This window comes from Glandiceps talaboti, chromosome 12 (assembly GCF_964340395.1).
Source record: "Glandiceps talaboti chromosome 12, keGlaTala1.1, whole genome shotgun sequence".
NCBI classification, from domain to species: Eukaryota; Metazoa; Hemichordata; class Enteropneusta; family Spengelidae; genus Glandiceps; species Glandiceps talaboti.
In genome coordinates, this window is record NC_135560.1 from 24,396,427 (window position 1) to 24,412,760 (window position 16,334).

The following is a 16,334-nucleotide window of genomic DNA, read 5'->3' on the forward strand; positions in this document are numbered from 1 at the left end:
CACTTTAGGTAGGAAATAGACTCAAAGTACAGATGTTCAATCCTAGCACAGACAAACACTAAACCAATTTACATAATGGCTAAAGTGTGGAGTGAAGCTAACCATGTAGTTACATTGACTATGGCAAAGCAGAAACTCTACAAATGTTTTTGTCTAACATGCACAGATATAATATCATTCATAAACATAGCAAGGGTCTCCCCAGGCTCAGAGTAGTGCTGGTTGGTAATTTACATTTGTAAATGGTTCACTTAGTTCATGGTTTAACATGAGTGCCATCAACGGTGAATCTTTCCATCTATTGAGATAGGTAAATTGATACTTCTGAGGTAATTAGATCGTAAAAAATATCAATACTATGCCACAGGCAAGTACATTACTAATGAAATTGATTGTAAGTTAAGGTTACACTTTTTGAGTACTGGTTGGAGCGACCTATGCCAAACAGTGACAGGAGAGCCCTGACAAAGCATTACAAAACAAACAAAACAAGACAAAGCAATAACATCAGAACTAACACATGTCATGTTCTAGAAAAAATGTCAAAAGATATATTTAGGAAATCATATTTAAAGATTAAAATGAATAAAACTGATATCTGTATGTGGGTAAACATTCAAACTGTAATTTGTAATTTGTATCACAAGAACAGACCAGATTGCTAGAAATACAACAATACAAACTGTAATTTGTATCACAAGAACAGACCAGATTGCTAGAAATACAACAATACAAACTGTAATTTGTATCACAAGAACAGAAGAGATTGCAAGAAATACAACGATACAAACTGTAATTTGTATCACAAGAACAGAAGAGATTGCTAGAAATACAACAATACAAACTGTAATTTGTATCACAAGAACAGACCAGATTGCTAGAAATACAACAATACAAACTGTAATTTGTATCACAAGAACAAAAGAGATTGCTAGAAATACAACAATACAAACTGTAATTTGTATCACAAGAACAGAAGAGATTGCTAGAAATAAAACAATACAGGTACAAGTCAAGTCATTTTACAGTAATTCTAAAATATACTTTGTATTTACCTGTTGATTGTCTTGGTTGTCCTCTTCATCATCACTGCTAAGATCATCATCTTGGTCATCACTTTCATCCATTACGTCATCACCTGTACAAGATACAGTCTTTAATTTACAATGATTTTAGCACAATGAATAGTTTATAACAGCAGGTGAACTCATAATCCTATTTAGAATTATGCTAAGTTTGTTATCTTTCCTTTGTGATCACTTTCATCATCACCTGTACAAAGTAGTTTATATAGCTTTTCATTAAAGTCAAACACCATTCCAAGAAATAAAGGCATTTTCATAAACTATGGGTTCTGGAGGATAACTTCATGATTTTACATCACCTACAATTACTTACAATTTCAGAAAACGTATCAGAAACTTGATTTACTTTAATCATTTAAATGCAACTGTTACAACACTAATAACATTCAGTCTAATACCCTTGAATCACTTGTAACAACATTACAGCAATTTGTGGAATTTTAAAAATGAATGTGTTTTGGGGAGGTTGGGAAGGAACAAAGCAAATAAAACAACAGCAATGACCACAAAGAAACTGACAAAACAAAAGACTGACATATTTCATTTCAAGTTATAAAGAAGTGAATTGTTAGTCAGTCATAAAACTATAATACTTTTGTTCAACTTGTGACATGATTTTGAAATATTCAATGTGAGAATTGAAACACTGTGATTTTTATAGAAATCATATCTTACAAATTTTATTTTCTTCAGTTAGACGCAGAAGAACTGAAACAGTACTTTTCTGTTTGTGTTTTTGTAAAGACACTTTGACTGATGGGGAAAGTCATCATTTCACACTTCACTTCATTTAACCCCCAGGTACACATGATCACCATATACTCTATTGACCTTTGTCTTGGGATGACTCATCATTTCAAAAGCTGCCCTTTGTCTCTTTCTCTTTTTAATACACACAAGGAACAAATAGACACACATACATACACATACACATACACATACACATACATACATACACATACACATACACATACACATACACACACATACATAAAAATACATGTAAATACATTCAGACAAACAATATATGAATGCATACATACATACAAATGCACCAAACAGACACAGAAAAACACATATACACACTGAAAACTTTATTCTATCCCTCAAAATACAACACTGGCGATTTCAAATTCACACACAGCAGCAGCAGCAAAACATGTCATTGTTGACCAGGGTCATAACACTACAACAAACTAGAGAGACACACCCCTGATTGAAATAAACTGTCAACATACACTGTAGTGTTACAGAGTTCATGGAGAGAAACAAGGTTGAATGAACTGTTGTCAGAATGAAAGTATTATGTAAGATACTGAGACTGAAAATAACTGATGTCTAGTTAAATGCAAGGACAAGATCAATGACTGAATAATGATCAGAACAACAAGAGGTTATGTGGGGGTCACAAATATACTAAAGAGTTCACTTATTGGGTCAAAGACCTTGTAAGGTACACAAAATCATTTGTGTGTACCCAGGCAATGCAAAATTAAAAAATGACAATTATCAATCAAAGTAATTAGCCTCCGAAACCCTTTCCATAATTGAAGTATTCATTATATGAAATAACTTACACCAAACAAATATAATGTTTTAATATCAATTCAATAAATAAACACTTCTAAGTGAATCACTGACAGTTTCTCTGTAATTGTCATAAATGCATTTCAAAAAAATTTCCATTGTTGCCAATATGTATTATAATAAATAATTTCAAATCTATGAGAAATCCTGAATGGAAAGAGGTAAATTATCATAAAACAGCAAGATATTTACCTTGTACTTCCAAGGGTACTTCTACTTGTTCAGCTGCAGCTTCAGGTAATTGATATGGTATACAACTCTTGATGGTATGTACAGGTAGTCGATTCTTGGGGAAACACTTCCTCAATATCAAACTGATTATTGTCACTAAAGTTTCTAACTCTCTTGCTGAAATTGGACACAAATTATATTAAACGCACTCTGTATTATCATAAATTCTCTCTTGCTGAAATTAGACACAAATTATATTAAAGGCACTCTGTATTATCATAAATTCTCTCTTGCTGAAATTGGATACAATTTATGTTAAACTCTGTATAATTATAAATTTCTAAATTTTGCTGAAATTGGACAAATATGATTTGTATTAAACTTTATACCCCTGTATGGTTTGGTTGTCCTATTGTTTACAAAGCAATCCATTGTAATTTAAAACATACATCCAAACACAATTTTAACAATGTGAGAATAACCTTTGCTGAATGGTTAATCTAGAAATGTCAGTTGTTTATCAAATTCTTTGGACTGAGGACGTTTTATATTACATGCACAAATTGTTTATTGTTTTGAAGAGTAGCTTAGGTCATTAAATACCAGCATAGTGGTACTATGGACACATGTCAAATAATATCTACCAAAGACTCTGCATCCCTGGTACTCTCTGGTAAAGTAGTAGATATCTTTTGTTTTTCCTACATTCGAATAATTCATTTAAATACTGAACCTTATCGGTTCAGTTGTGCTAAAATGGTACAGAATAATGTGAAATGGGGATGACAACAACAGGGAACTTTCTACAGTGATTTAGGGGGTTGACAACAACGGGGAACTTTCTACAGTGATTTAGGGGGTTGACAACAATGGGGAACTAAATTTCTACAGTGATTTAGGGGGTTGACAACAACGGGGAACTTTCTACAATAAACAAACATACAAACACACAAATAAATAAACAGAATTGTTCCATTCAATCAAAGAACACTTACTTTCTGCCATTTCTTGAGCAATTGCATATAAAATCTTGATACCATCAGCCTGGATAAAGGCTTTTCTTCCAGACTCTACGAAAAGCAAAAAATAAAATAAAAAATGTATGTGGTGAACTTGCACTTTTCAAGGAGAGACTGATTTGATCTGCCTCCTAAATGTAAAGAAATACAACTAATAGTTACATTTCTTTACATCTAGGAGGATTTTTATTTACTACCGAGATGTTGATAAGTTGATTTTAATATACTTCTACTGTGATATACAGTGCTGGGTTTACAATAGTATTTTAATGTGTTTATTTACTATGTTTTTACATCGCATCAATCGTAGTGGTGTGACCACTACAGTTTTCATCATGGTTTGCATCATATATATTAACATGTAGATGTTGTCATACGTGTGAATGTTTGTTTAGTGGAGGGGGGGGTTGCCTAAATGAATGGAGTTCGTTTATTGAGCTTGTGTGACATTGTGTGATCCTCTCTAAAGCTATTAAGTACTTACTAAGCATGGTTATATTCTTGACAACAACCAGGATAGACTTCCTTAAATTGAAGTGTTTATTTCTGGCATCAGAACGATGCCAGTCAAAGGCCATTGTCAGTAAAGTAGTCATTCCTCCTTGTCCTATTGCACGGGCTGAATTGCTCTCTGTCAAAACAAAACAAAATACACACATATCGATGTTAATGTACAGCATTATCGTCCGTAGAACATCATGATAGAGTTGATGAAAATTTGCACCACAAAATGACACATTGTGGTGTTTTTCTAGAATTCACAGGGTGGAACCAACCACAGGTGCTTGTGAAGTTGCTATATCATACAGAACTATGAGAGTGAGGCTGCAGGTTGGACTACTACATAGCTGAATGTTTGGCCTGACAGCCTCACTCTTGTACTTCTCTATGATATTGCAACTTCATGAGCACCTGTGGAACCAACATATCTATAAAAACCTGAGGTGAGTCTTGTTTTGTAACATTTTATATAATGTTTTGTGTTGACCATGTTGTGATAATTACAAAAATTGGATCAAAACATATTTTCAATTGAACACATATGAAGAGTTTATTAACAAAACAGTTACAAGTTACAACATTGTCATTTTAGACAGAGATTGAATATATATAATTCTTCCAACATAGCAAATAGTCTCTATAACATACTAGTAGGTAAATATTGAAATGTTGTATCGTTTAGATAGAGATATTGGCAGACTTTTTGCATTTAGACTATTACTAGTGTCACAGCCAATTGGTGGTAGAATTCCTGAAATTACTGACTGTAATATTAGACTTGTTTTTATGAGGTTTTATCTGTATCCTATTATCCTGATTATGGTCAGATAAAAATTTGTAATGAAGATTTTCCAGTGTCATTTTTGACACCAGTTTTGTGTTTTTTGATAAATCTAAGACTTGTGTATACATATATGTTATAGCCTGAAGATATAGAACTCAAAACACCCAGGGTTTCAATCCATGCAGTGTCATTTGCATACATATAAAAATGTATTTAACAATCAGTTGGTAAAAGGGAATTCACTCCAGACTATTATAACCATTACTTACTTGATTTAACTAAAAGTCCCAAAGTGTCCAGTGCAAGCCTGTGAAAAATGAAAAAGATAACATTCAATATTTTGGTTTGTAATTGACATATACAATGTAGACTGTAAGATTCCGCCCTCGTTGGTTGACCAATGTGTGACAACAACACTTCATAGCATACCTTACCGACAATAATCAGCAGTAACTGACTACAAGATGGCTAGAATCTTTGACTAGTTCCACACCAAATTAATGACATAAAAATAAAGTATTGAAATATATTTGTGAAAATATTTATTTGTTAATTTGACGATTAATGAATGGAAGGGAAGTGGACACAAAAACCAAGTATTAAAATAAACACTTATGTGTCTGATTTTATGGAAATGAAACTGGAAATAAAGTCAAACACTTGTGTGACAATGCTACTAAGTTCTAAGGACAACTGGAAATGATATACAATGTATTGGAAGTGATAAATTGTGAAGACATTTCCACAAGTAATAATGAAAACAATATCAATATACTCTTTATCGATGTTCATAAGGCTGAAAAGAAATATACCTTTTTTTTTTCTTTCATATCTAGCATACACAGATAATAAGTGAATATGGGAAAAAAGAGTAGCATATGCTTTCCTTTTCTAACAAAAATCCTGGAACTTTTTTCTTTTTTGTCAATTTTTAGCTGTTGAAAGTTCTACCAAGAAACCTTTAACTGGAGATTGAATCCTTCTAGTTAGCTGAATCACTCATCAAGAAACTCTGGATGGTACTCATTACAAACGTGTTTAGCTAAGAATTCGTTAGTGGTCTGAGGCTAACAGCATGAACAAAAATTGAATCCTTCAGTCAATGTGTACACTGACTTGATGTTTGACTAGGAATAGGTCTAGTACATGTAATATATAACTAACTGTCTGTCAACAAATTTTAAATCTTTGGACTGTTGATAGGGCTTAGTCATTACTATGACGTGATCATTACAGTAGACACAACAGCTACATAAAAATAAGAACAAAAGCCATGAAAGAATACTTCCAGTTCAGCCACTTAGACTTTACATTTACTTGTTGACATATTTTTAGTGCTACCATCCCTACCCTACAAAAACAACACATATACATAATATACAGTGTATGACTGTCATGCTACTCTCATTCTGTTCAAAATTCTCCTACCCTACAAAAACAACACGTATACATAATATACAGTGTATGACTGTCATGCTGCTCTCATTCTGTTCAAAATTCTCCTACCCTACAAAAACAACACATATACATAATATACAGTGTATGACTATCATGCTGCTCTCATTCTGTTCAAAATTCTGCTACTCGGCTTCAAGTTAAAATAAATCTGAGAGTGACTGCTTTTTTGAATGAAATTGTTTCATCAATAAACTGCCACACACAGCTGTTACTTTGACTATGCCACCTTCTTATCTCATGGACATCTCACTATTTTACTGGCTAAGATTTCATGTTCCATGCTGTCAAAATGAACAACAAATAAAAGATTCAGTGCACAAACTTACTTGACTATATTCAGGTGTTTTCTTCCACATGCTGCAAATATCCTAAACATAGAACTAACGGCTCCAGCCTTGCCCAAGCAAGAAGAATTGACGGCTGCAAATGAAAAACAACATCACCTTGTGATTATAATTATATGTATGTGAAATTGTGCACTTGCTTCATCTAGTATTCCATTTTTTAAAGTGATCCTGGCAGTGACAAATAAATACGGATATTCACAAAATTATCCTGTATCAATATTTGAAAACTATTCTGAGATAACAATATGGTATTCTGATCCGGATGATGATAAAGAGATGAAAGTATGAAAGCATACAGGAAGTAAGAAAACCATCATCTTGACTAATGATAAAATCATAACTCAATGACAATGTCATAGTAATAACTTATATTTTATATTTGTTTTATGTACATATATGGTATTCCAAAAATGATACAGATATATTGAACAGACCAACGTATTGTCATTTGTTCCTTACAACAAAGTAAAGTCTGAAACTGACTGGTTTCTTTGGCAACAGCTTTTTAGCAGAAAACATCTGGTCCCTCTACCCACAGAAATAAACCTATTCAAGTACTATTTTTGCTGATTTAATTGTTCTTAGTACATGGAGAAGTGACAGTATGAATCTGATATGACCACATGTATCAGGCCATGAATTACTGACTGTACAGTAAATTTCAACACTGTACTAAATTTTCATTTGAAATGTCATTTCTACAAAACTGGTGTGTTTTTTCTGGTGAAGTTATATCCCAGTGAAACACTTTTAATTTACTCATAGTTAATGTACATAATGTACATACATGTACATATTACTAAATCAGAGAAAAAAACCAACTTTCATCTTTTCAGTGAAAATGAAATATGTTGATAATATTGTATTGAACAGTATTTTTATATATAATCCCATGAAATCAATGTTAGTTTTACGTCATAATGCTCCGAGTATGATTCTGCGGACTAATACAAATTCGAGCCGGTAGGCGAGAATTTGTAGTCCGCGAAATCATACGAGGAGCATTATGACGTAAAACTAACATTGATTTCATGGAATTATATATTTATCACATAATTAAGTATTTCCCCGTATTTTTCTGAAATTTTAAATCGTATTTTACGAATACTGCATCATTTCATCGCACTATATTCTTCATCGCGTATTAAAAAAATTTGCCCGTCGGCTATGCAAATTACATAATCGCGTGACCTGTCGCGAGGTCAAGCTTACCATTGTACGGTATCGATCATACTGTTGTGTGGTTTCTCAACCAAAATTATCGGTTATAACCTTGTGATGTACATGTAATATCGAATTTAGTTTAAAACGTAAGTAGAATTGTCTGAATGCGACTTTTGTGCCGTCATTTTAATCATATTTTCTCGGGTTGTGTAAGTTCGGAGATCTGAGCTCGACGGAAAATCGGAAGCTTTCCGGCTGTGACATTGATAATCTACGTGATTTTTAAATAGAATAAAATGTATCAAATACAAATAAAAGGACTTCTATGTATCAAACTCATTCCTATCCAAGGATATATGTAACGTTACTAACATAATGTATGCATTTATGTTTTGAAAGCACATCATTATTACGATAAACTTGATCGTAGCGTGGGATTCACAAGAACACTTCAACAGTACGGAGAAAAAATAGTTCGGTAGAACAGGGGTGATATGCTCTGAAATCACCCCTGTTTGACGTCACACAGTAGAAGATATGCACGTATTTATGTGATAACAATCTTTACACTATGGAAATTTACCATACCATTAAAACTACATCAAGATCAGAAGAAATGTTTAGACTTACCATTTGAAACATAAATTTTAAGCACTTGAAGAGCTGGTAAAAGAACTTTGAAATTATTGGTGTTGTTTCTGACCAATGACAACGTTATAGGTAATGCACCACTCAGTCTTGCCTTCACACCAAATTTACGATCTGTACAGAAAATGAACATTAAACATGATTAAAGTAATATCTCTATTATACATATCAACCATGAATATACCTAAAAAAACATGGAATTTAAAAAAGACTGCTAGGGCTGAGTACAGTAGATAGGTGTTAGTATATTACATCACACAAGTCAAGTTGAATGTATTCAAACAAAAATATGGAAATGTATACCCTGGTCATTCTGAGTCATAATGATGCACTTTTTCATCTTTGGTTCTGTTGTGCTCAAAATATGACTCAAAACATTCAGAATTGCCACACAGACACAGACACACATACATACACACATACATACATACATACATACATGCATACATACATACATACATACATACATACATACATACATACATACATACATACACACACACACAGACATACATACATATATACATACATACATACATACATACATACACACATACATACATACATACATACACACACAGACACATACATACATAAATACATACATTCATACATACATACATACATACACACACACATACATACATACATAATGCTCTGCAACTAATATTATATCGAGCACTGTTCTCTGACAGACAGACAGACAGACAGACAGACAGACAATTTCAAACTCTACTTTTATACTTTATGTCTACAACTGGACCAAAAACATACACCTCTTACCTTTGGCACCGATTTTAGCCAGGATAGTATGAAGTGCAACAATAAGTTCATCACAGGTTGGTTGTTCCCTATTGGCCGATATCAATGCTGTGAGAGTGACTTGAGTAGCACCCCTTGATACAAACATGGTAGATCGTTTACCAGATAGAAGTATATCTATCAATGTATAGGTGATATTCAGGGAGGTTTGGCTGTCATTTGAACTCTATAACAAAGGAGAAGAAATACAAATACTGTCAGTCAAGGCAAGAATACCAGATTTCCTGTTCGTGTCAACTTGGTTAAAAAATCTTAGCAAAACACTAATAGTATGTACTTGATGATCTGCTGCTTGATCATATGACTTTGTATACATTCATCCTTGTATAGAAACTCAACTACATCCTCTTACACCTTTTCATATCACACAGACTTTGATGTGTGTGTTAAAATTTACATTGACATGATCCTTGTCAAAAAGGTTGTCACCTGATGTCAGCAACAAAACAATCTAATAAATCTGATCACTTATTCTATGATTTAAAAGTAAGTGAAATTGAGAGTGCACCTAAAATCTTGAAGTATGTTTGTGTATTGGAAACCAAATCATAGCAGTCTAGTTTACATTTCAATCTAATTATCTCTGAGTCTTAAACATTTCCATCTTTCACTTTTGTCTGGAAGGAAGTGAAAACATATCAGGAAGTCTACATTCTGTCTAAATATAGTCTTATACTTATTATTATAAACGAATTATTATTTCAGAAATAGGATCATGTCTTTCCATAAACTCTGAACACTTCCTGGTTAGTACAATAGATAGTATTTTATGTGAGTTATATTTCGAAGGCTAGAACATTCACATGTAATAAAATTAATATTTTATTACATTATTACATGTTGATCTTGTCACATAAACCTGTCATCAATTCTTTATGAAGGTTTATATGATTTTTACAGGTTCTAGTGTAATAAAATACTTAATAAATACCTCCAGACTAGACAGCAATATTTCCAATCCATTTGTACTTCTGGACATAACATCTTTCCGTATTTTATCTGGTTAGAAACAAAAATATTTTGAATTAGTAATAAATTAAAATCATAATGTATTTTTGGTGAAAAGCTAAATGTAACACTATTAGAATCATGCTCAAAACATGCAATGTGCTGCAGAATCTCGGGAGGGGAATATTAAAGGAAACGACACCTTGGATTTTAAAATTTTAAAGGTCTCAGAATTATTGTTTATGTAATAAATAATGAGGATAATTTATTTTCATTGATATTCCATTCATTATTACATATGTACCTGAGATTACTTGTACCGATATGCACGCATACTAGTGGTATTTGCATTGCAGTGCAATACCGAAAACATTATTGCATACCTTCATGCAACTGATATGTGACTGTGGACATGATCATTCATTCTACATAAAAGTGTGTGATCGTATAGTGGCCTTTTTATGGGAAATTTGTCGTTGCAGATAAACATATGTAATATAGAACCCCATGCCACGTGAACGCCAGTGTGGGTACTCAGGGCTATTTGTACTCGTGCTTGCAGTGTTTCTTGCTGCACTTTCACTTGCTACGCTTGTGAAAGTACTGCCACAGAATACTGCAAGCACTATGAAAATACCCTAAGTACGCCACACTTGAACTCATGAGTCAGGGGGTTCTATCACATTTTCACATTCTAGTGGTAAAATGATTATGGGGCACCGTGTGGTTGCCTTGATTTGTAGAATAGACTGAAAAATGTCACACATATCCGCATGCCTTGACCTTTGCAGCCTCAATTTGATTAAACTGTGATACAGGAGGATGGCTCATTTGTTTTATTTCTGTCGACTCACAGTAAGTTGGTAAAATCTACCTGAGTTCACCCCTGGTTTTTCACTGAGGTTGCCCACCAAAATTATAGTACACAGAATGGAAACTTAGCAACTTTTACCAGATTTCCCTGAGTTCTTAAACCTTACCAGAAAACTATACTGTGTACAGTACATTGTATATAACATTGTGGGTGGGCCTACTCCCTGATATCTACATTCAAGTAGTTTCACTGCCAATGGTTTGTATGACTCTCCTCTGACAGTATTTACACTGCCCAGTCTTCAAACTTTACCCGAGAAGTGTTCTGAGTATAGCACAAACTGATAGGATAAAAATCTTTTATATTCCAAGCAAACAGGACTGTATTTTGAAGGAAAATGACATTACACTGTTCAATTCAACCCTAAATACTAATCTACTGGTTCTGACAACCAATATTTTCAGGGTGGTGGTCTCTGGTGGGTAAGCTTTTCACAGCAACATGGGTTCATTATCAGTGTTTCTGTTAAGGGCAGTAAGCAGGTAAGTTCTACCGAAGTTCCCCTGTCATTTTACCGGGTTCCTCACCAATATCATGGTAAATTGTAGAATACACTGTAAGATACATCATGTTGTTCAGCCCTGTCAGGGTCGAATGGTAGCTGGCAGTGTGGCACAAATGTTGTATCTTACAGACTACATAAAAATGTATTGGAAACTACATGTAAGCCAGTTCACCATATTCCCCTTCTCTGTAATACCAAGGTTCCCACAACCTTTAGCAAAAACACTGAGTGTCTTGAAAACCATTCACATGTAAACAGGGACATGCATATGGAATTATAAAAATAGCTGTCTACTACAATAATGTTCATAAGTAGATACCAGTTTTGATTGCTGACATCTTGTCAATATTGTCAATGGTGTACATGTATTAGTATGAACTGACTTCTCAAAATGAATGGGACTTCTCAAAATGTTTTCAAATTGTTATTGTGAGTAAACTTTGATCACAGACTCCATGAACATTCACTCTTGCATAGACTTATTGTAATTTGTGATGTCTTAATTTGATATTGGGTTCAAAAAAAGCACATCACTTCATTACCACCTCAAATATTGGGATAAGAAGCATGCCTCAAATAAACAGGAAAAACATTTCATGTGTTTGGCAAGCTGGTTGAAACTCATTCCGAGAACGTGGTGAGGGGAATGGGGCAACAAACATTCATTATAGATCTGTGAATGTTTACAATTTTTACTTTTACCTAAGTCATCATTGGGATCATCTGCAAAGAAATGCACACATGGGAAAAAAATATTGATATTGATGACAAAATGTTAAGAAATATATGACAGAAATGCAATAAGAGAAATAAGACTTGAATCAAGTCAAATGAACCATAAATAAGATTTCCTTAGGGAGAAAATTATAATAACCTAATTCAATTATTGGATCATACATAATATTATACATTTTTAAATCCCGCTAGATTTAACGTACTGATGCTATGACAATGTCATAGTAGTGTTTACATTCAAAAAATAAAAATATGGACTGAACATTTAATAAAAATTATATCTATTTTAGGAATGAAATATGAAAGTGGTAATAATGAATAATAATTATGAGGTGAATGGTAACCAGATATGATGAAATATGATATTAATAATGCATGCACATTAATAATGTCAGCAAAATTGAAATTAAATTCATCAGAAGATGAGACTAATAATTTATTCAATTATGTGTCAATTACATGTACTTTCAATATTCATACTCATATGTTTGCTGGTATTCTTTTCTTCTCTATTTTAATCCATAAATTATTTGAATAATTTAAAGAAAACAACTACATGTATCACAAATTTTCCTTTATAAAAATTCACTTCTGGGTTTCATGTGTTCGAATAGTTTAGTGTTGTGACCTGTGAAATGTTGGAGCATAAAAAAAAGCTGAAAATATGGTGAACTTTCCGAAATGGAGTTATTCCAGGTTTTCCTGTATTTGAAAAGTGGTATTTTCTCTGTTTTAGTTCATACACTAATATTGTATCATTAAAGGAAAAAAATGAACTGACTTTTCTATCAAATATACAGTCTTAATGTTGATATATTTCAACATCTTAGCTTTCTTTTATTTTTACATTTAACCCCAACATTGTTAAACAACTTTGAAGAAATATAGATTTATTTCCAAAAAGATAGCTTAAGTCTTGATTTTCATGTTTTTAAATAGTTTACTTGTTTTAAATATATTTTATATTTTATGAGTTATATTCCAAAGCCTAGAACATCACACGTTATAAAGTAATCATCACTGAGTCATTAATGGAAAAAATAAAATTATATTTTCTTGACAGAAATTCTGTTCAGATTTTCATGTGTTTAAAAGTTTATGTCTTCATTCTTATATACATAAATATTGTTTTAATTAAACAGTACGAAAATATTACATTTTCCTCAATAAAAATTCTGCTCCAATTTTAATTCCAGATAGTTTGGCCGAGTTTTTTTTATTCTTTGACATCAAAGTATTTTTCATGTACCAGCAAATTTCACAGTAAACAGATGAAATAATTCAGCAAGGTAAACTCTGCTATAATACATTATGATATTTACAGCATTTTATTTATACATGCTAAGCAGGACAGCATTGACGTCCTGAAACTAATTCACATAAAAAAACTACAGAAACTCAAATAACTTGAAACTATATAACTGCTTTTGTGATACTTGTAATTTAAACTGCTAAACTACACTGACTTACAATTTTATATTTATTTAAATTGGAGTGAAGGGTTCATCATCATGGGTGTTCTTCACAAACATGTAGTGACTGATTACAGGATTGCCTACAGTTATGAATTGTTCAGTTCAACCATAGACCCGCCAGTGGGTGGAAGGTCTATGGTTGAACACTGACTGTTACGGCCGCAATGTTAAAACGTATGCTATATTTTAATTCTACATATGAACAATACAACCTTTTTTAGATAACCATTTGGTGACTATTTTCTCAGTCAACAATTATCACAGTTCAATACACTCACATGACTGTATCAACAAAACATGCGTTGCCAGCAACTGTTCGCTAGACATCTAGAGTGGCAGTCTGATTAAAAAGGGGATTGTATTACAACAAAATTGCATTTTAATTTGGTAATTTTATAGCTGCAGTAACCCTTGATGGGACATACAATCTAATAATATCTCACAACGACTCATTTTGTTTAATAATTTTCCAATAAACATATTCCTACCCTTGTTGTATACACCTCAAACATAGGTTAAGGTCAGAAAGTCACTATTAAACCAGACACAGGTAGAACTGGCAAAGGACTATTTTTGGTAGTTAATCCATAATCATACAAATACTCAAATTCAATTCATCATAGTACATTTTGTTTAATACCAGATATCCAAAAAAAATGAATAATTTCCAACAAATATTCAAACGAAAAAGTTTTCACAAAATATAGTTTTCGGTTGATATATTTTATGAGAGGATGCCTATGTTATGTTAAAGTAATTTTAGCAATGGTGGCATGTAAACAAATATGCCAGGCTTGTGAGCTATAAACCTTGTCACTAAGACTTAGATTGTTGAAAAAATACAACAAAGTACTGAATTGTGTGGTAGTTCTATTAAAGTACAATGTAGTAATGGTAAATTGTAGTGTACCCAGACAGGAAATAGTCACAGCAGTTTGCTAGAGAGCTGTATGAATTGAGGACATATCTACCTTTTGATGGACGTTGTTTCCAGGTTACTACGCCATTGAAATCAACACCTACCTTGTGTATTCACCAAGTGTTGCAGTCTTGACGTTACGTATCGTAATTGTTCCACATCATCCGGGTTTGACGAACCACTCAGACGTTCTAGATTTTGAAGCAGTGTTCCTAACCTTGACCTGTCAATGACACAATATACAATGGTATGTCAGTGTAACAGAAATGGGCTTTTAAGGTCATAGTATTCTTATTCAATTTTGACATTTGGTAATATTAATCATAACATGAAAATAAGAAATCCAGACATGAATTATTAAATAAGAACAATTGTAAAAAAAAAGAAGGTTCAAATGATTGACCTGAGTTCCATCCACACAATAAAATAATATTAAAATATGTCTTGACAGCCAAAGAGTATAAGATCTAACATTCTATTTTCCACAACCACAGCCATGCATGACTAGTTTCTCTTAATCCTACTCGACCAACAAGTAGACATATACGCAGGCAGTCCAACTTTTTACCATGCTACACTTCAAAACACTGGCATGTTTTCATGCCAGCTATTCTTAGTATAAGACCAATGCAGTGTTCAAAAAATGTCGCCAGTTTTTCAAATCTAAAAGCTGGTTTCCAACAAAATCTGTTGAATGTCATGACTAAATAAATAACACTGTATAATTTCCTGACCTAGGATCTTCAGTTTCTTCGTGTGTAACACCAGTAGCCATGTTTGTCTACCTCGGATTTCACCTTCAACTCAGTACACCATAACACTGACTGTCCTCCCTGAATGTTATACTAATTTACATATCCTGTGGTCACTGTTAACTTTGACCCAGGCCAATACCATTCCATTACAGGGGGTGCATCATATGTGCAGCACTTTGAACCAACATGTAGTGACCCCACTGACCCAGTTTTTGAGGTAACACAGCCTATTTTTAGACAATAACTGTGCTTTCTAACCATTTTACGCCATGTGATCTTTGCTAGTAGTACTTTGAGAGAGGCTTGGGCACTATTTTCAAAGCAATTACCCCTGTCATAGTGACCTTGTTAGTGATTGTAAATGAGGCATAGATGTCTTGAAATTGCATACTATTCAAGAAGCACTCTTGAGGTGGCAATGTTATACCATAGGTGGAGGGTCTATGGTTATATGACCATTTACTGATGAAAGTTTCAATTTAATGAATCTTGCACAGCTGAATCTGCACTCGTTGGTTGCACATATTGCATAGGCAA

The 16,334-nt window shown here is 33.1% G+C and overlaps 1 protein-coding gene across 4 annotated transcripts in view; it reads right to left on the bottom strand.

Moving 5' to 3' along the window:
- The window catches only part of LOC144443251 (cytosolic carboxypeptidase 1-like), a 46,972-nt gene that overhangs the window by 13,364 nt on the left and 17,274 nt on the right, over positions 1-16,334 (bottom strand). For 3 of the 4 annotated variants that reach the window (XM_078132677.1, XM_078132678.1, XM_078132675.1), the window contains exons 1-11: positions 15,777-15,875; positions 15,147-15,265; positions 10,518-10,585; positions 9,548-9,752; positions 8,747-8,878; positions 6,932-7,025; positions 5,417-5,454; positions 4,347-4,493; positions 3,839-3,913; positions 2,865-3,020; positions 1,056-1,138 (exon numbers count right to left, since the gene is read on the bottom strand). In XM_078132677.1, the coding sequence (XP_077988803.1) occupies positions 1,056-1,138; positions 2,865-3,020; positions 3,839-3,913; positions 4,347-4,493; positions 5,417-5,454; positions 6,932-7,025; positions 8,747-8,878; positions 9,548-9,752; positions 10,518-10,585; positions 15,147-15,265; positions 15,777-15,817 (1,158 nt within the window). In that variant the 5' untranslated portion in view covers positions 15,818-15,875. Of the gene's footprint in view, positions 1-1,055; positions 1,139-2,864; positions 3,021-3,838; positions 3,914-4,346; positions 4,494-5,416; positions 5,455-6,931; positions 7,026-8,746; positions 8,879-9,547; positions 9,753-10,517; positions 10,586-15,146; positions 15,266-15,776; positions 15,876-16,334 lie in introns of those variants that run through there. The other variant, XM_078132676.1, reaches the window with a different exon arrangement.